General features: G+C 40.8%; 1 protein-coding gene across 3 annotated transcripts in view; it reads left to right on the top strand.

The window, feature by feature from the left end:
- fhod3b (formin homology 2 domain containing 3b) overlaps positions 1 to 20,894 on the top strand; it is a 91,617-nt gene that overhangs the window by 40,543 nt on the left and 30,180 nt on the right. For all 3 annotated transcript variants that reach the window (XM_085176917.1, XM_085176918.1, XM_085176919.1), the window contains exons 4-5: positions 11,398 to 11,465; positions 13,952 to 14,057. In XM_085176917.1, coding sequence (XP_085033043.1) covers positions 11,398 to 11,465; positions 13,952 to 14,057 — 174 coding nt within the window. The remainder of the gene's footprint in view (positions 1 to 11,397; positions 11,466 to 13,951; positions 14,058 to 20,894) is intronic.

The following is a 20,894-nucleotide window of genomic DNA, read 5'->3' as shown; positions in this document are numbered from 1 at the left end:
TTGAGGCAGTAATTTTTCCTCGTGTCTTTTGTTTTGAATGTGGGCATAATCTGAAATAGCAGATGTTTTTGGGGTTGTTTTCAGTAAAACTTTTCCCTTTTGAAATACATGTGAAAAGTGTAAAAACAAACAATGGTTTAATAATGGATTTTTGGGGCTGGTGCTGATTAAAATAAAAAATTCTGATGTTTATGTATTGGCAAATATTCTTCATGCATGCATACACGTAAAGCTATGTAAACAGTGGAATTGGCTGTTCACCATTTCCACATCATACAAAGCATTTTATCTGCATTGCACAACTTAAAATTTTCACATGCACATACGATAATATATAGTCATGTGAAAAAGAAAGTTTATCGCAGGATTCTTTGCAGTCCTCGGAAAAACTAAGTGCACCCCATAATTCAGTAGCTTGTAGAAGTACTTTCAGCAGTGATAACTTGAAGTAATCGTTTTCTGTATGACTTTATCAGTCTCTCACATCGCTGGGGAGGAATTTTGGCACGCTCTTCTTTACAAGAGTGCTTCAGGTCATTGAGGTTTGCAGGCATTTATTTATGCATAGCTCTCTTAAGGTCCCGCCACAGCATTTCAATCCGGTTGAGGTCTGGACTTTTGTAACACCTCGGATCTTGTCTGTATTTGGGATCACTGTCCCGGTGCGTGACCTGATTCAGCTTTAGCTGTTGAACAGCTGTCTCTATGTTTGACTCTAGAATACTTTGATTTATAGAGGAGTTCAATCTTAAAGGTGGTCTTTTTTCTGTAATGAACTTTGATATTTAACATACTAACTGAGGCCTGGAGAGTCTGATGTAGCTCTTGAGTGATTTGCAGTTTCTCTGAGCATTGCATAGTCTGAGCTTGTGGGACGTTTGCCAGGATGTCCACTCCTGGGAAGATTGTCACATTGTGTTACCATACACCTGAATGCTCCAGACCAGCGAACTGCCCCAAATTCTTTTGAAGAGGTACTCACTCTTGCTTATGGTTAACTAATTATTAAGTGCAGAACCTGGTTGCTAATTACCTTCATAATTTCTATGGAAGTGCACTTAATTTTTTCCACAGGACTGCATAGAATCCGGTGAAAACTTTCTTTTTCCTATCTGTAAAAATGGCAATATTGGAAAAACTGATATACAAGTTTGGCTGCATGAATTTCTTGTGTGTGTTTGAGTGTGTCAAAGTAGGATTCATTTGGGCTGTAGTTACTTTCTCACTGGGAGACAAGCCCACTGTGGTACAGTGATCCAGAGTGCTGTATCACTGTATTTATTTAAACTAGTCCAAACATGTCAGGGGTACTGTGAGGCCCAGTGACACTTGACCCTCCTCGGTGAAGTGACCGGGAGGATGACATGCTTGAATATCTGAGATTTTTCTTCGTAGCACGGTGCAACAAAGAGAAACTGGGATTCGGTAACTGAAATGTGCCTCTGTTTGCATTGGTGTTTTAAAAAAAGCCAAGCAGCTGCATTGCATTGCTACACCGATCCCATGTCACGACACAGGCTCATGTACAGAAAATGTGTAGAAGACAGCCGGCAGAAAGCCGTTCAATCGAGGCCCACACGACAAAACAAAAACCAGGGAAAAACATTTACCGTGCCAATAGGCAGGTCATCGACCATACCTATTTGGCTTGCCAAGCAAATATTTGATCCTTATCTGCCAGCTGCTAACATGAGTGGAAAATTTCTGATATGATCCATGAGGAATTGAAAAGTGAACACATTAGTCATTTGGCATTGTTAAGTAGGATTTTGACGAGAAAGCAGTCAGTCATGTTTATGGTGAATTTGTTCCAGTTGGGCAAACAGGTTGGCCCCAGAGGACAAAACAGGTCTTTGAGTCCTTTGATTGCCTGTGCCAAGCATGGATTATATTCATTTCAGTGACACTTAGGGATAAAGCGGTATTAGTCCAAACAAAACACTTTCTTGACAAAACAGATAATTACCGCCTCAGGATGAAAGTGCCTCGTGTTAGGTTTCATTGCATTTGCTGTCTGTTAAAGTATTTAGATTTGACTCTGTTATACATCTTATATTTAAAGCTTCCATTGTCAGTCTGCCTCATGCATGGCTATCATGCCTCTTTAATCAGAGAATGGCTTTCATTGCCCACTGTATCTTTACACTTTGGTTGTCAGTAATAGTGCTTACTTCACCCTTTTCCAAAGTTTCGGCACCTGTCAGCAGTCAGATCACGCTTTACACTCAGGTCAGCATCACAAAGCCGCTGCCAAGGTGCAACAATCTGACATGACGGGGCGCTCATGAAATGCGATAGAAATGAAAAGCTACATAGTCATGGTAGCTATTTGTGATCACTGCAGAACATCAGTGGTGCCTCGTTTTATGTCCACCAACAAGCTGGACAGGATTTTTGATAAAGTTCTTTCCTCATTACAAAATCCTTTAGAGATTCTTTTACTCTGGAGACTTCAAGGGGTAAATCCAAAAGGGAAAGATTACACACAGCATAAGAGCAAACTCGTGCACTACACTGTAGCTCGTTTGATGATTTTATTTGCCAGTCTGATTGTTGTATCAGGATCAAAGACTTCACACAGCCAATAAATGAGTAGTATTTGGAGCTTGGTGTTTCTGGCTTGATGGGAGTGTCTTTACTGGTGCTTTGCTTCATTTACTGTACAGTTTGAGTTTTTCTCATTAAGCTGAGCCCTGCTGTTTTCAGTCAGGGCTATTTTGTTCAGTAGCTAAGTAGTGATGTTTGTGATTAAAATGAGAGAAGATACATTCTCTTTGCGATAACCAGCGCAACACATTTGAACAACTTGTTGGCTGGTGGTAGTAATTATGTGGAGGCATTAAGGGCTATGAAAGAGTGTATCCTTATTTCAAACTCTTCCTCACAGGTGCTACAGTGGACAGCAGCAGGCAGCAGAGGATCCAGTCTGTGTAGAAATCAGGTGCTTCAACATCTCCATTCCATTAAGAGTAGTCGGTCACTGAGATGGTGTACTGTGACTCATGTGTTCACTTCCTATTCCTAGAGCAGAGTCTGAAATAGATGTGGTCTCAGCACAACTGTGTTTATTGGACACAGTTTGCACTGGTGTTTTTCCCCACATGTCAGGTTGTTAAGAATAGGAGGGAGCAGAGAAAGTCGGGGCCAGAGAGGCCGAGAGGGCTGCGAGAGGAAGGGAGGTAAAGTTTGCAAGGGGGGAGTCACCGAGGGTATTGCTGATAATTGGCTATTTTCCAATTCAACTTTAGAAAGGAAGAAAAACTTTTAAATTCTCCTTCTATTGCAGCACATAAAATACAGCGTTTTTTGATTTTAAGGATCATAAAGTCTGAATTGAGTAAAGCACTTGGCTTTGTGGATCTGTCTTTTATGGATAATTTTTTTTTTTTAAACCCCAGAACTATAGCATCTGCGCACATGTGACAGAATTGGAATATATGAAGTGAGATTTTAAACTTTTCTCTTTAGACATCTGGCCTTGCATCTATATGCACATTTTACTGCAGTAAGAAAAACTGTTTGCCCTGAAGCAGCTGCCAAGCAACACATGGGAAATAGCCTAGACTCGAACTCCTTCCAATTTTATATACACAGTTTATTAGAGAAGCATATAGATGCAAAAATAATAATACTGCACCCCAGCAGTTACCACAGGTTTGCAGTAACTTGCTTGAACCTTGCTGCAGCTGTCCTTGCTGCACGGTCCACCTACACCAGATGGACTTAAAATGTTGATCCCCTCGTTTATATCTGTGTCAGGCTTTTGTCTGGTATGTTGAATGGATGCGTTCTTTAACTTCTCTCCTCGCTCCACTACGTATCTGTGTCAGTGCTGGAGAGTATGGGGGAAACCCTGCTGAGCAGGTGAAAGGGTGGACTACACAAAAAGTGGAGGGAAGAAAAAAAGGGGGGGGGGGGCGCAGGGGTATTTATGTTGTGAGGGTCACCCCACCTGGTAGCTAAGGAATGACTCATTAAGCAAGCGGGCACTAATGAAAGATTTGTCTGTCCTCACACTGGCCTTGCTGTCATGTCTCTCTCCTTGTCTGGAATTCTGCAGATTCCACCATCACTTTCCACTTCTGTTTCTCTTTGACAGTGTCAGATAGTATCTTGATGGATAATTAGCATGCAGTTTATTGAAGAGACTTAACCAGAGATAAGTAGCCCACAGCACCCTGTAAGAGGTCTGCAGAGGAGCGTCTAAAGAATAATGAACGGCTGTATGAATCTAAACAGTAAGCTAAAAGACAAATGCTACTGCTACCTTCTGGAAGAATTATCGCAACTGACAAAAGCATTAACTCCGTTCCAAGCCTTATGTAAACACATCAATAAACACAACAATTCAGTATCTCCGCTTCCATCGTGGGACAATGAGCGCTGTTGAGCTCTGAGCCGACTTTTGTGTTTATTGGAACTTGGCTGTGGTATGCCTTGGTATCAAATGCCTCTGCCAGGATAGTGTTGCAGACCAGAAACCCGATCCCCTTACCGCTCCCATGAGAATGTAGATAATGTTCATTCTGCGCAGTGTGCAGAGGAAGTCCAGGTAGGTGCAACATCTGTGGAGGAAATCGCATCAAAATAAATTAGCATGGTTTATTTGCATGTTTCTAACACTGTCATTAAAATTCTTCAAAGAACATGTGCTTTTGTGCTGGGAATCCAGACATAATTTATCACCGACCTCTTAAGATCTCTGCTGAACGTCGTTCATGCAGCAGCGATCTGTATTAATGACAGCAAACCAGGCGCAGAGACGCACATTTGACTTTCGGTCTTGCACTGTATGTCAGCTCTTTTTTCCCCAGTAGATTAAGCCCACATTTACTAGTTATTTTGATGATTTTGATCTTGTTCCAGGCCTCAGCAGTTTGCCTTTGCTCTGAGACTTTCACACCCCGTAGGTCCATGTACGGCTTGCTGCCAGTGACAGAGTCTTCTCCAGTCTGTGTGGCCCTGAGTCAGTTTCCTCTAATCTAAACCATCAACTCCATATGTCTTCTATCACAACTTCCAAAGCATTTGAATAAACTCCAGGCAACAGGAACAAATTAATTAATGTCTTTATTCCTCTGTGCACTTTGTAAACTGCCTGGGTGAGTGTGCGCATATTCCCGCATGTGCGCAACATGTGTAGTGCACTTTAGTGCCCACACACTCCCGCACATATACAGATATTTTCCGTAAAATTGTCTTGATCCTGCACTTAAAATCCAAACATGTTGGAATTGATCTTATTTATACCTGCATTCCTGCTTAATGATTTCCACCTGAGTGCTATAATCTGCTTTTATTGAACCATCATTCACCTTATGTTTTCCCTCTGAGAGTAGGGGATAAAAACAGTAGAGAGAAACCCCAGTCCACAAAATGTTGCAATCCATTGCACGTGTTGGGAGGTCTTCCACCTTAATTACTTGTGTTTTCTCTTCATAAATTTTGGAACACAAGGTTTCCGTTACCGAGTGAGAAAGGAGAAAAGGAAGGGGAAAAAATGAAAAGGAAGCAGTGTTGATGTTGTTGTTCTGTTATGTTTCGTGACTGCAGAGGGCCATTATGGATACTGTAAACTCAAAAGTTTCTCATGAAAATACCAAAAGAGGAAAAGGAAAGAGGGTTTCCTTCATCCTTAGACATGGTAGCTAGTGATGTGGCAATTCTGGCTCACGTGAGACTGTGCTCTCCCAGATGGCTACAGTTTGTCTGACCTCAGCTTTCACCTCTTGCAGAGTCTGTGGCCTTTACTGACCAGTGGAACAGCTCCTGGCTCCCTGGGACAGGGCTAAATTCAGACGTGGGCAGGCAGTGGCTTGTGACTGAAGGTCTAGCTTTGACCTGAACAGAACTTTGAGGCGCTAAGTGAACTTTAATGTTGTGAAGCTTCGGTACATCTTGATTCATGTAGTTTGTAGGTTATTAGTTGGTTGATTTAACCAGGATCATGAGAACTGATGCTTTTTTTTTAAAGTAAATGTTGTGGGAAGTGCCTGAAGTGTAATAAGTGATCAAAGCAGCTCGTGCACCACATGGCATACAGCTTGAATTGCACACTGTTGCTACACTAACAGATGTCAATTTTTGCTGTCCTCCTATTTAACCTGGTAATGCTTTACACAGTGTTTGCTGCTTAGAAACACTGCTACTACATTGCTGCTTCTGCGACTATACTGTAATATACTATAACAGTGGTCATTTGATGATTTGATGTTAGATATGGACAAAGTTTCAAACAAAGAGTTAAGGTGATATACAAGTAAACCTTGCCGGTTATGTTTAGGACAGTTTTTTTCCTAATCTTTGCTCTCACTGACATCAAGCCGACAGGAGGTACCTTATAGGGTTTTCAAAAAAGTCAATACGCAGATTCTAATTGGTACTAACAATTACTTTGGTACAGCATAAATATCAACAGTGCTTGCCTTAGCCTCCTCTTTCTCACACTTCGACACGGCAGCAGTGCAGACAGACAGGAAAGCAGCCTCTGCCCTCACCAGCAGCTGAACACATGAACAGCATTTAAATTTAGTGAACTTGGTCTTTACGAAGAAATTTGGGAGGTCGGTAAAGCTCCTGGTTCAGTAACAGTGAAGTAAACAGGCACATATTAACCATGTTAGCCTAATAACCTCATTAGCCATTTGTTAAGTTAGCATTTACGCAGCGGCTAACGGCTATTAAAAGAAGTAGAGTCCAATAATGAATATGAGTCTCTTTAAGTTTACTCCAGGTAGGGAAATGGGAAAAGTCTCCACCATGTTAACAAGAGTAACAACATATGAAAAAAAAAAAAGTTTTTCCTTTCTATCTCTTTCTTTTTTTTTGATGTTATGAGGACTTTCGGTAAACCTGGCGCTCTAACCAGGTCACATGTTCGAGTATTGTATAACATCTTAACTTTTCTTACGTCATCACTCAAACATGTTTTTGTTTTTAACTCGTGTAAACTTGCTAATTAGCAGCACAGCACACACAGATGGAATGGTTAAGTGGGTGATGAAAGACTAAAGACCTTGCATAGTGATGTGCTTTTAGCTAAAAATACTCATGCAGTCATTGTTAGTCTGACAGACAGTGATGAGGTCAGATGTCTAGATAGTCCAGAGTAAAATTCAAAGCATTTAACATATAAACACAAGAGTTTTGTCTGCCCCCCAGCCTGCTGGAAAATTGTCTGAGGCCTCACACCATACTTCATGCTTCTCAACCTTCTCCCATCTCTGCATCCCACATGAAAGCTTCTGATGCAATTGTGCAACATGTATAAAAGGAAAAAGATTTATTTACATGGCAGTACAATATGTTAAGGATCTTTTTCTTCAACATCCACTCTGACACATCCACTCCAAAAAGCAAACAGAGTTTAATTTACACCAGTGTATGCGGGGTTGTCCTGCCCAGTGGGGTCTTTGTGGGTTTCCTGGCTGTGCTTTGGATGTGGTTTATGCGTTCCGCCTGCTGCGCAATGCATAAGCAGCAGTAGTCATCCTTTTCATTTTACAGTGCGTTCTGGAAGTAAAGGCATGTGAACAGTGTTTGCAAGGTTAATGACTTTGTTGGCAAATTAGTTTCACTATTTATCGTTTCATTTGTTAGCTGGACCACAGTGGGTGGTGGGTTTTAGGGTAAGGTTGAGATGGAGATTTCAATGAAAAAGTGACTCATACAAACCTGAAACGTGAAGCTGGTATTTGCTGGCAATGACACATTGAATCATAAGGTATTTAAGCAGCAAAGGACAGATTTACTTTCTCGGCAGCAGCGTGACCATCCCTGAAGTCCTGGCCTGTCTAAATGTATCAGCCCACCACAGCAGTTTTTTTTTTCTCAACTCTTCCGCTCTGAGCACATTCCTGACAATTATGAAAATCCTGCTCTTACTTTTATGATTGTTATAATTATGAATGCATTACATCCCTGTAGCTATTTGAACTGAGAAAAATGCAACGGTGTGTTGCCGTTTAAGAGAGGAAAACAGCTGCTTTCTCTGGTGCATCAGCAAGAACCATCAAAGAAACACTTTCACTGCATTGAGTCATTCTGCAGTCTTCGGTTGGCTTGTCAGTAAAAGCCTAAGGTGAAGTGACAGGAAAGATGAGCAACCAGACCTCAGATGCACCCTCAGACCCATTGTTTTAACGGTGAGGGCGTCTTGTTTTAGGGTGTGAAGAGTAATGAGCAACATGACTCGACATGACATTAAAAAAAATGTACATTAAAGTAATCGTAAGGTTAGACTGCAGAGAGCTGCTTTGCTTCTATCTGCATCTGAACTTCAATCAAAACTGAACGATGCCCAGAAAGTTTTTATGTGAGCAAACTATGTGCTATCCCTCATGCCTTCCTTTGTTCATATAACATTTGGTTTGCGAAAGCCCACAATACAAATCCATGGCCAATGTAGTAAACTGTCGAGTTTGAATAGTCAGGTGGTTTCAGGGTTTCATGTGAACATGACTCACAAACATTTCTTGTAAATAAACGAGGTCCCACTCCAAAAGTTCTTTCCTAAATAAAGAAGCGCAGAGGGCCCATACGTTTGGGTGCATATCTGTGCCAAATGGTATGGAACTAATCTCCACTGAGTTATTTCTCATTAGAGATGGGCCTCTGAGAGGTGCATCGGTGTGTGGACCGTAGATGGGGACAGGGAAGGAACTGTCTGTTCCTGCAGTTGATTTAATGTTGCACAGGAATAACTTTATGACAAATTTAATGCTGTACAAACTACATGGTTAAGTAGAGAAGCACAAGCCCTTTGTGCAAAGCTGCAGTGGAGCTGTACGTGGAAGAATTTTCTCAGTCTTACTGCTGCTGACAGACATACACGCACACACGCACAGACAGACACAGACACACGCCATGCTACCGGGATTTAGTCAAACTCAGTGGAAACCCATGTGCTGATGCATCACTGTTATAGCACTCTGTTGACTGATTAACGTGGAAGTGCAGTAAAGACTTTTGGAAGAAAAAGGGCACACTGATTCAGGGCTTGAGGTTAAGTAGAACCACAAATCAGGCTTGATTTGTATGTTGAAGGTGTGATGAGTAACTCAGAGTTATCTCGCTCTGTTTTTCCACTCCAGTGATCAGAGAGTTTGTCTGTTTAGAGATCGCTAATCTGAACTCTTAGTCATCTTCCTGCCGGGCATAAGGTATGACCCTACCTTGACCTCAAGGGGAGAAAGAGTTGTCAAAAAGCTTTGGCACGTTTTTACATGATGTTCAATCAGTGCAGATATAATGGCACAGTCACGGTAGTAGTCATAATACAAAGACTCAGAATACGTGGCATTATTTTATCTTTATTTGTTTTAGAGTCATAAAACTCAATGCATTTATACCATTATTACTTTTGTGCTATTAAAATTTATATTTCTTTTCCTTTTATCAATAGAATTACAATGTGCTTAACCACAATAATGACAGTGATTAAAAGGAGCGTATAAAACAAAATAAAACCGATCCAATTACAAAAATGTGTCAGCTTTGAGAAGACAAAGCGGAGACTTGGCAATGGTGATTCGCTAAGGCTGGAGTCACACACTGTTCAGAGGGGGTGTAAAGTGAAAAGGTCCAGTCTCACTTCCTTCCTGTTATTTTTAAAGACATAAATTACCAACATCACACAGCTTCCCTTCTTAATACCTCTGGACTTGTAGAGATTTATTCCTCCTGGATGTTGCTGCCAGTGACTTGCTAGGACTCTTCCGTAGAAGGCTAACGCTTATCAGGCATTTGAGTCATGTACGGCACCGAATGTGCAAAGCATTTAAGGCCCGGGTCTAGTCATACCGAATACCACGAAAGTCACGAATTACTGTGCAAATAAGACATCCTTTAAAGATAATGAACTCTGCTAGAATTGAATAGTGAGATGTATGATTTCAACAACATCGTCAAACATGAGCCTCTGAACCGCATGTGGCCCTGTCCCAGGAAGTCTGCATCTCCAGTTACTTGTCTGTCTGTAGAGCGAGTGGATCACGTTATTAAAAGTGTGTAGGGTTACTGTGGACAACCTTTTCTTGCGATGACACGTCCTGGAACATGGCAGCAGGTTTTAAACTAGGAATGCAATTTAGAGCCAAGTTTATATTAAACAATATTAAGACAGATGTAAGCATGGTGATATTTTAAACTGTAAGGTATTTATTTGTGTTAATAACTACAGTGTTGTTCTGGCTGAATTTTTTCCTTCCTCAGATGTTTGTTGTCCTAGTGGACCTCCCTGTCCTAGCTCTTGCTGCGTGTGAAGTTTTATGTATGCTGTGAAAATGCTGTGTGACACCAAAAAGGCACCAGACCGCGAGTGCTCCCTCTGTCTGGTCTATTCTCTAGAAGGTCTAGAAGTAGCCTTTGTTAGTCCACAGAACTGGCAGAAAACAAACCCACTCCTTCCTCTTGCTCTCTTTCTTCCTCTGTCAGCTGAAGGGATTTGCTCTACAGCTGAGGAGGCAAGCAACAATAATGAATAGGAGCCTCTTGCTCTGTATCCCATCTGTATATGCTCGTCAGTGTGTGTTTCTCACAGTTCATTTAATGGCAGCTCTCTCAGAGTTTGTGTGTGCAGGGTGTATTCAGAGCAATATGTTGTTTCTCCTGTTTGTGTGTTCTAAGTATTGCTGGTCATGTTTTTGTGGTGTGGTTGTGTGCGAGAGTGAGCCTTATTGATGATGCCTTTTTCTTTTTTTGTACATACTAATGTTTTTACACCTATCCCTTCGAGAGAAACTGTGTATACAGCTATAAGATGCTAACAGAGAGTAGCTCTGCATTGGACTGTGTTGCTGTATCTGCAGCAGTGGCAGGCAGGTTTTGCTGAGTCAGAGCGAGTTCACGCAGCAGTGATGATTGAGCGTTTAAATCTGCGCTCAATGGTGCCACTCGCTGGCAAACTTTGCAAACTGCATGCAGGGAGAAGGATGGGCAATAGCAGTTGCAGGAAATGTATGCTTTTATTGCTGTCAGTCACAACTCTCCTTTACTGCTCTGTAGAGTTTCCATAACTGATTAAAGCATGTATTGTTTCTTAGCCTTTGCGGTGGCTATTTCCAGCATGACTTTGTATGATGTTAGCAGGAAACATCCTCTGTTCTCTAACTCACTGCAGATGTTCTCTGAGTTGCTCCTACTGTTTTGCTCTCACTATTTGTCTTTTTGGATAGCTTTCATATTTAACCACTGGGGATAATTGCTTCCAATGAGTGCACGATGAAGGGGTTTTCTCTACATTTTCAGTCCATGGAAACGTCAAGTTTGATGCAGTTAAAACACATTACTTTAAAGCAAAGTCAGAATCATCCTGCAAGTCTAGTAACATTACATACCACATGTGTGACTGTCAGCTGATTTTTTTTTTCCACTCACCCCTGATTTCTTTCCATACAGAAAAACTCTACAACTCAACGGGACGGGAGCTGCGGAGAGCCCTCTTTTCCCTCAAGCAGATTTTTCAGGTAATTATTTATTCATTCTAGCTGATGTCTAGTAAGAGCATCTTAAAACTGCACCTCATTCAACCCCCTCAGTGCTTCGTGTTTCTCATAATCATTTTTTCAAAATCTTGTGAATTCTTTGGTCAATTTAAACGCATTAACATACAAGAAGTCACCGCACACATTCACGCTTGCACTTGGACACATTACTGTTTTCTTGAGACAGAGTTGTGCTGCTGAGAGTCTGCCTTCGTGGCAGCTGTGGAGTGTTCAGGTCTGGTCATACTTCACACTCTGGGCTGGGCTAGCGGGCAGTCGGTCGCAGAGGGGGAGGGATAACTGACAGTTAAATGGAAAAGAGAGCAACAGGCATATTAATATACCTTACTTTTTACACTCGGAGTGTCCCTGTGAGTTATCAGCTGTAGAGAACATTGACAATTTTTGTAAAATATCTCTGATCGATGTCTTTCTTCCCTACATTCCAGCTCTGTAACACACATGTATGAGTTTAGTAACTGCTGGTCATTCTGTTTCTTTAGTGCACGCCTGTATGTTTAGGCTGTGCCAAATGACTGGAGTCTCCATCACAGATATATGGTAAATATGTTCTGGAAGCACTTAGACTTCCTCCTGGGGGAGAAGTAGCCCTGACCACCCCACTGTGTTTATTGCTGCTTTCCTCTCGATCCCATCTGAACAGTAGAGCGCATCAGAAAATGTTAAATCCTGCGGATAACCTAATGCTTGGCCTTAAATTATGGAGTCATCGACAGGTGTGAGAGGTGCAGGTGGTTTTGTCATCAAGGACAAAATGTGGGATGAAGTGGAGGGGCCGAAGCAACAGGAATCCATTTGAACAAGCTGCAAACAGATTGCACTTCTCACTGCATCTGCAGCCACTTTTTACTGAATTTGAGAAACTTCTGCTGAGTTTTAACCAGCTGATTATTTGGAATGAGTAAAGTGTGTCAGTAGCTGTTCTCTTACAAGAAATAATTTTTTTGCCTGCAATAAAACAAATATTACAAATGTTGTTTAGTAAATCTTCTTCTTTTTTGCAGGAGGATTAACAAGTGGTTTTACCCACTGTGCGCAGATGAAATTACTATAATTTGCTCACATTAAGTCACCAGCGCCCTTGTTTTTGTGGCATTCATTTAGTTATAATATGATCAAGATAAGATGGACCTTTCTGTAGTGACTATCTGCACTAAACCAAGCGCTGCAGGCCAAAGAGAAAATACATTTTCTTGGGTAAATCGTGCCTTTAAAGATCAGCATAAATTATCTCACTAGATTCTTGAGCTGATTTTATCACATTACTGTGCTTCTTAAGCTTACTTTTTATTAGCCTTATAGCTAAGTATATAATGTCCAGAATAACTCGATCAATATAATAGTATAAAGTAAAAAATACAGATAAACTGTATATTAAAATGGATGTAGCCACCGTGACATTCATTGTGCTTCAATCACATCATTTCATTTACTTTATTTATCCATAATTTTATTTAAACTTATATAAAAATATGTATGTATCACCCAGACACAGAGTTTAGTTAGTTAGTGCTGTTTGACATACAAATAAAATGCTAGAGTTTCACTCACCAAAACTGAAGAAGACATTGTTTGGATAGGTTGTTAGTACAGTTACCCACAAGAACGCCACGGTATATTTGCAGATATTTGCATTTAAAATACTTCAAAAGGCACCAACATGAAAAATGAGGTAGAGATGTTGAGTTTGTTAGACATGAAGTCTAGCAGAAAGCTAGTAGCCATACAGTGTCTGCCTGTGTTTGTACCCACATTGCTCAGCATAGGTACCTCTAATTATTCATAACTGTTAAAGTTAATGCAATTAAAACAATGGGTTATTTAAAAATGGCTCCCCATACAGTTGATATGAAAGGGTGTTAGCTTTTGAGACCAAAACTGTTTTCAGCAAAAGGCTGTAAGCATGTTTGTTTTTGCTATAAATTTGGCCATTTTCACAAAGGCATCTATGAAATCTGAGTTTCATTTGGAGCCATCCTTCAGTGACCATAGAAGCAACTGTCGGGTTTTTAAGTTTAAGCTTCAAACTTTCCTTTTTGATGAGGCTCATAGTTGGGGCTGGATCAGGTGACCCTGAACAATTCTTTAGTTATGCTGCTAAATGCTCAGGCTGCTGGGTTATTTCCCATAGTGCACTGAGTCCCATGCATTTATATGCTGCTACATTTTCTTTTCTCTCCCATAGTTTGTAGGGTTTTTTTGTCTTTTCTTTTCTGATGTTGGCTCTCTCTGGCTGCTGGAGGTTTCTTCCTGTTAAAAGGGAGTTCTTCCATCCCACTGTCACCAAATGCTTGCTCATATAAGATGCTCTCAATGTTTCATTTCTGGCTTTTTTACCTTGCAATATGAAGTGCCCTCTCAAGGCAACTGCTGTTATGAATGCACACAAAATAAATAAAATGTTTGAGTTTATAATCTTGGATATTTTCCTTTTTCTCTGTTGCCAGGATGACAAAGACCTTGTGCACGAGTTTGTGGTGGCCGAAGGACTCACGTGTTTGATAAAAGTTGGAGCCGAAGCCGACCAGAACTACCAGAATTACATCCTCAGGGGTATGTACGCTGCAGAATGCCCCCCCCCCCCCCCCGACCTCAATTTTACAACACAAGGATGTTATTAATCAATCCAGCAACACTTTTCTTTCCATAAACCTATCTACAGCCACATGTGTTTATATAAACTATGTAAATTGATGATTCTGCATGATGACCTTCTCACACTCACACATTTTACCCGTATAAACAAACTCAAATGTGTGCCACAGATAATGTGGATGCTAGGCCAAGTTTAGCAGCTGTTTAATTTATGTCTCCCGTGTTGGTGATGTCAGAGATCATGTGCGTTGAGGTTAAAAGGGGGCAGGGACAGCATGTTTTGGGGATACTAGAGGTCCACAGCTCTCTCTCTCTCTCCAAGGTCACTACCATTTAACAGCCTGCTGTGAGGAGGTGGGTCACACACGCTTAAGTGTCTAATAAAAGTTCTGGCAGGATATTGCAGATCATAAAACTAATTTTCCTCTCCTCCCTCTCATTTTTATTTTCCCTGCTCCTTATTCAGATTGGTTGCACTTCTGTTGATTAAGTTGGACTCTTGACGTCAGTGCTTTATTAGATGTTTGATTTTATATGTAGAACACATAATAAACATGAACTTGTTAGCTTGGATTGAGTCATTGCGGTTAGAAAAAAAACTAAACAAAAACAAAAAAACAATTGTGTAGCTCAGTCATCTCTTCTGTGGTTTCTTTATTAAGCCTCCCTAATAAAAGGTCACAGTGCAGCTGACCCCTGTAATCTGGTTGCACATTTCCAACAGATGTAATCTCCCTTGTGTTTACAAACTAAGCTATGAGCCCAAATGCTTCCTCTCTAATTTTCCAACAGGCCAATGTTGATTTTTTATTTTTTTATTTTTTTGTTACTAAAGAAAAAAAAGTGACAAAAGTACTGATGGTGCCCCCCCCAGCAGGTTATAAACATGAACATGACCCCTGCCTAGGCGGCCTCTGCAGGCGTGTTGATCTTAAATGTTGGAGGCTTCATCTGAACTTGGCCCCGTCTCTGATTCAGACAGATAAATCACACGGGTTAAATAGCCAAAACATGACAGGCAGATAACAACTGGTTTTTGGAAACTTCAGAGTTTACCACATGCAAGGGATGTTAGTGTCATACAGCTGTGAATGATGAGACCACTTCTCATATCTGTTCACTCCTCCTTATTGTGACATCCATTTTTTTTCTTTAATGTTTGGCAAAGCATGTGGGACTCTTTCCTTTCCTTCGTGTGCTAGTTTATCGCCTCATCTCTGTGGATTGGAGTCCTGCCCCTTTCCCCGTATCTTTACATCAACATGAGAACCTAAACCAAACTAGCACTCTCCCCGAAGCCCGTCTAACCCATTTAAATTTTTGACCTAATTTCTCCTGACCAGCTGAGGAAATGTGGAGTGTAGTAGATCACCCTCCCTCGTGAGCCATGTGTTGGCGAACGCAAGTCGAGCATGTGCTGGAACCCAGATGTACAGGTCAGAAATGAATATAGATCTGGCGGCTTTACTGCTGATGACTTCCAAGAGGAGCTATGTCATAAGGATTCCCAAGAGGGGAGTGAATTATTTGCCTGAAATTTTCACACGTGCACACACAGAGAGGGGAACAGAGGCAGATAGCAAAGCAAGAGCAGTAATTGCTTTGGTATCAAACACTGATCACTTCTAATGCTTTTTGCTGTAATGTCTTTCAAGTTGAGCCCAGTAAAGGAAAAAAAAAGAAAAGAAAAAAAAAGGAAAAAGTTGAGAGGAATGTGGCCTTGAACCCTGGTCTGTCTGGTGTGCATTAAAAACCTCCCGACAAAACAATCTTGCTCTCTTTCAAGAATAAATATCAATCTTATGGGTCTTTTGTAGTTGAAAAAGGCACAGTCACACGTGCACACCAGTCTGCTTGCATTTTAGAACAACAGGTCTCCAGCCTTAGCTCTGTGGAACATTGCCTTCATTGTAAATGCTTGTTCCTGCAGCATTCTTAGCAATCTACACCATCTCACTTTGCTCCTTTACTTCGTTTTTTTTTTTTTCCCTTTCCATCTTCTTAAACCCCTGGAGGTGTCTGTGGCGGGTTAGTGCTCCCTCAGTGATGTGAGTGGTTTCTGTGTCTGCCTGGTTGGGGTCTGGCCCCTTTCACGGCCCCTCACACCTGGCTCGGAGGGCTTCCAGACCTGGGCTTAACTCCTTGGAGACCTGCGAATTTTTTTTTCTTTTTTTTTTGGACCCAGGGGAAAGCTTGTATGCCCTTATCACCCCATCAGAGGAAAGGGTGTGAGGTCACTGTTTCAGAGATGCTCGTGCCATCTGGTCTTCCTGTAAATCTTAAAATCAGCTGCAAACACAAGAGAGCCAAAAGGGCAATGAAGGCCTCATTAGGCTCGGTCGGGCTTCTTTCATGCTCATTTATTATCTTTCGAAAGCAGCTCTTGAAATCATAAATCTTTTGTTAATGAAATGAAAATCAGAGCAAAGGTTTCATAGTGTATGTTTCTTTAGTTAAGAATGTAGTTTCTCAAACCAAAAAGGTGTCGTGGGTTTGTCAAATGTTCTTTCTCTGCAGCAGACTTGTTGCAGGTTGGAGAAGTTTGACTTGTAACTCGTGGTTAACATGCGAAAGAATGTATTTTAAACCATATCATTTTTTTCAAAACCTATCACAGAGTTAACATGATACATATCACTAATATATGACAAGAAGTTCCCAACCAAGCATCAGTATGTGACTAGTTGTTAGTGAGAATGCATTGATTAGAGATGTAGTTGTCAAAAGTGATCTGGCTCAGGAGGTAGCGCGGGTCGTCTACTAATCAGAAGGCTGGTGGTTTGATCCCTTGCCGTCAAAGTGTCCTTGGGCAAGATACTGAACCCCAAGTTGCTCCTGATGTGTTCATTGGAGCGTGAATGTTAGACAGAAAGCACATAGGTGTAGGAAAACGTGCTTGTGAATGGATGAATGAGGCTTGTTGTCTAAGGCACTTTGAGTACTCAAGCAGAGTAGAATAGTGCTACATAAGAACGAGTCCATTTACCGTTTAGATTAGTTAGTGTTGTCTGGTTAGAAGCTGGTGGGTTTTACTTGTAACTGTAACTTTTGTAGGCCTGCGCTTGACATATGACATTGACTGTAATAAAAAACTGTTACTTAGGAAGCAAAGGGTCCCTGATTCGATGTCAGGAAAAGACACAAATCCCTTTGGGGCTGTGCGTGTTTAATTTGACACAAAAAATGTGCCAAATAAAACAGGTGGAGCTATCACTTGTGAATAAGGGAGCAGCTGAAAGTAGATTTGTCTTCTTCCTCTTCTGTAATTGCTTATTCCTCCTTTGTGGCACTCACAGACTGCAGTATATTATGTTACCACACTTTGAGAAGCATGGGTTTCATGAAGACCACATTTATAGTAAAGTCCGAAATGCTAATAAATCAGATTGTGGTTTAGGTCCACCCTAATATGTGCCTTTGTGCCATTATGACAAAAAACTTTCTATTCTGTCTTAAAAAGTGCCAAATAAAATACTGAAAGTTGGCACAGTAACTCATCGTTGTTAGTGCTTCCTCAGCCCCAAAATAAAAGCAGCTTTTGCAAAAAGGTCAAATAAGTTTCATCGGTAAGCTCAAACTTTTTTTTTCTTCACTGTGGTTAAAAAAAGATCCCTATGGTACTAATTATCATGAGCAAAACAGGCAGAGGAGTTGGAAGAAAAAATGACAAGGTTTTTCCATTTGTAGAATTTATAGTAAGAACGCTAACAAAAGCAACAACCGTGTTTAATTGGTAACTGTAAAAATGGGAGCGACAGACAGAGAGGGCAGATTAAAGACAAACCAATTACAGTCAACATGAAGTAATTATTCCCTGCTTTGAACGGTTCACTGTTGACATTCCTCGCCATAAGCTTTGTTTTTAGCTACACTTTCTCTGCGTGCACTTCTCCAAGGCCGTGCTATTTCAGCCTGCATGCTGCTGTTGACAAAACATTTGCCATCTGTAAGCACCGGTGGAAACAAATTGGAAGTGAAGCGTTAGTTTTTGATGTATGGGAATTTGGAGAAACAGACTCTTTTTTTTCTCTTTTTTTTGTTTCAACTTCCAGAGCAAGCGAGGATATATATTTGATGGAAAACACATTTGTAAACAGGGCATAACTTATCTCCATACCCAAAAGGCCATCACACACTGAATTATACTGTATATACCTGGGCTTGCATGTTATAACTTAGTCTTGAAAATTTATAGCTCTCAAAGATATGAGTCTAGAAGTATTACCTTATGCTATAAGTTATGCCCATATTTCATTTCATACTTTTATCTCATTCATTTATCGCTTCTATGTCCTGCTACCACTTTAAGATCTCCTGGTTTTAATGACACGGCTGTTATAATCCCACAATGCTGAAGCACCTTGACTTCCTGGTTTCCAGAAGGAAGTGCTCAAAAGGGCCGTGTGGGAAAGATAGATGTGTTCTAGTCAAGTATTTCATTACCTCTTAAACTGTCTAGGACCCACCCCCCCCCCCCACCCCCCCAATACAGCACACAGATCAGCTTTTAGAGCCACACAGCAGGAACTTTAGTGGCCCGCCGTTTCCACAAAGTGCACCTGAAACACAAGAGCCTTTTGTTCAAATTTTAAGTGTCTGTAGTAGCAATGGCTTTAAATTTTATATGTGACACACTAGCAAGACAGCGCATTAAGCAACGTGTATGTGCAACGGTTTTCATCTGCGTGTCACAATCCAAAACACTTCACCGTAAACAAAGGTGAGAGCAGCCAGCTTCATTTATGTACTCTGCACTTTGTAGCCGAACGGGGGGCTGTGGTGTCGAGCTGGAATGGAAACCTGTAGTTAAGAAAAATCACCATAGGAATAATCTAAGTTTTATATACAGTATTTGACTGGGCTATGATTTTAAGTTGGCCATATTAGGGATATTGGCTGCCACTGACATCAATGAGAGCCAAGAGTAGAAAAAAATCTGTTGGAAACCGAGGGTTAGAGCAGCCTTTAACCAGACAGATCGATAGATTGATATGTTAAGAGAAAGTTCTTATGTATCTTAAGTGCAAAACAAAACAACAGCAGTACATGTTTTAATACTGATCCACACTAAGGAGACTTTCAGTAGTCCTAAATTTAGATTCTGTTTTGATTGTTATGAGTGAAAACCCAGGCATAGCAGCAGTGTTGGAAGCTCTTCTTGGAAACAGTGCGTATTGTGTTGTCTGGATTGCTGTGCTGGAGGGAGACCTTTATGATGGCCCGTCGTCTGGATAAACATTTCCATTTTGTCTTTACCAAGCTGTGTGGATTTGTGCAAATGTATCAATATACTGCATGTGCTGGTTATTACAGGTGTAATCGTTTCCTTGTTAGTGTGATCGTGCAAGAATGACGTTTAAAAGAAGATAAAGTCATGCTTTGTTAATTTTTCTCTAGGGTTAAAGGGAATTCGAGAGGGCCTTGCGGGAACTGCTGACACACATACGTAGACAAGAGCGAGAAGGGGATCTCACGAATGCCCTTGTTGTACCAATAGAAACTTGAACTCCTGGTTTGTAATGAGATCCCATGGGAACACGTGCATGTTTTCCACCCAATCTCATGCAGCTTTTTGAAAAGCCACTGCTCCCGCTGCCCTCTCAGTGCAAATCTTTTCAATCTGAAAAGCACTCACTCACTGAAACACACATAGACATTGTGGTGACGTGGATGTTCATTCATGCACACTTACAGCTTAAGTCTGCAGGTTATGGTCATAATTCAATTTAGTTCAGTTCATTGTTATTTTTATAGCACCAGTTCACAACAACTGTAACCTCAAGGCATGTTATATTGTTAACTAAAGATGACACCCTTTGGCCAAGCACTTAGTGACAGTGGGAAGGAAAAACTCCCTTTTAACAGGAATAAACCTCTGGTGGAATGATGCTCGGGGAGGGGCAGTCATCTGTTATCACTGGTTAGGGGATGAGGGGAGGGAGACAGGATAAGATACACACTGTGGAAAAGAGCCAGAGATTATTAATAACTAATGATTAAATGTAATTATGGTTTATAAAAACAAGGAGGTGGAAAATAGGTGAGAGGAAAAGAAATCCTAATTGCATCATTTGAAGCCCCCAGGGTAACAAAGGGATGGTTCAGGCCACTGAGACACAGCCAATGAAGTCCCACCTACAAAGAATATTAAACATTATGGCTGTCCATTGATTTTGTATTAGGTGAATGTCCCTCTTTGTCAGTCCCCTTGGCAAGCAAAAAGAAAAACATTTAAAGCTGCTGTTTCGTGGGATAGAACAACCTCATTAAATGCTGCCAAAATTGGAAAAACTGAGCCTTTAATAAGATGTGCAATATCAGGCACCATCAACAGGAAGAATAGGAAACATTTTGTCACCGATCAAATGTCAAATATCTAAATGTCAGTTTTAAGTTCCTGCAACTTAAGTTAAGGCATTTACACAACATCCAACTTGCATTACTGTAGTGGAATGTGCTTAATTTAGGAAATCGAGTAATGTTATGTTTGCAAGTGCCTTATTCAGCTACAACAGCTTGCTAAGACACATATTACAGTTGGTTTCAACCAGCTAGCAAAATATTGATATGAAATCTAATGTTCTGTGGTGGCTGCAAGCATTTTGTTATTTTATGAGCTCTCACTTGCATCTTAGTTTATGTTTTCCCCTCAGCTGAATGTAATTTTCAGATATTTAGCATATCCTGAATCAATAAAAGTGTCTGATCATGAACTGAAAGACCAAAGCCCCACAAAAAAAAATCTAAATAGTTGTAGTTGGTAGTAACAGGGTTTGGTAGTCTAGAAAAAGCTAA

Source organism: Neolamprologus multifasciatus, chromosome 11 (genome assembly GCF_963576455.1).
Source record: "Neolamprologus multifasciatus chromosome 11, fNeoMul1.2, whole genome shotgun sequence".
In the NCBI taxonomy this organism is placed as follows: domain Eukaryota; kingdom Metazoa; phylum Chordata; class Actinopteri; order Cichliformes; family Cichlidae; genus Neolamprologus; species Neolamprologus multifasciatus.
The sequence above is the reverse complement of the archived record's forward strand: the minus strand, read 5'-3'. Positions and strand labels throughout refer to the sequence as shown.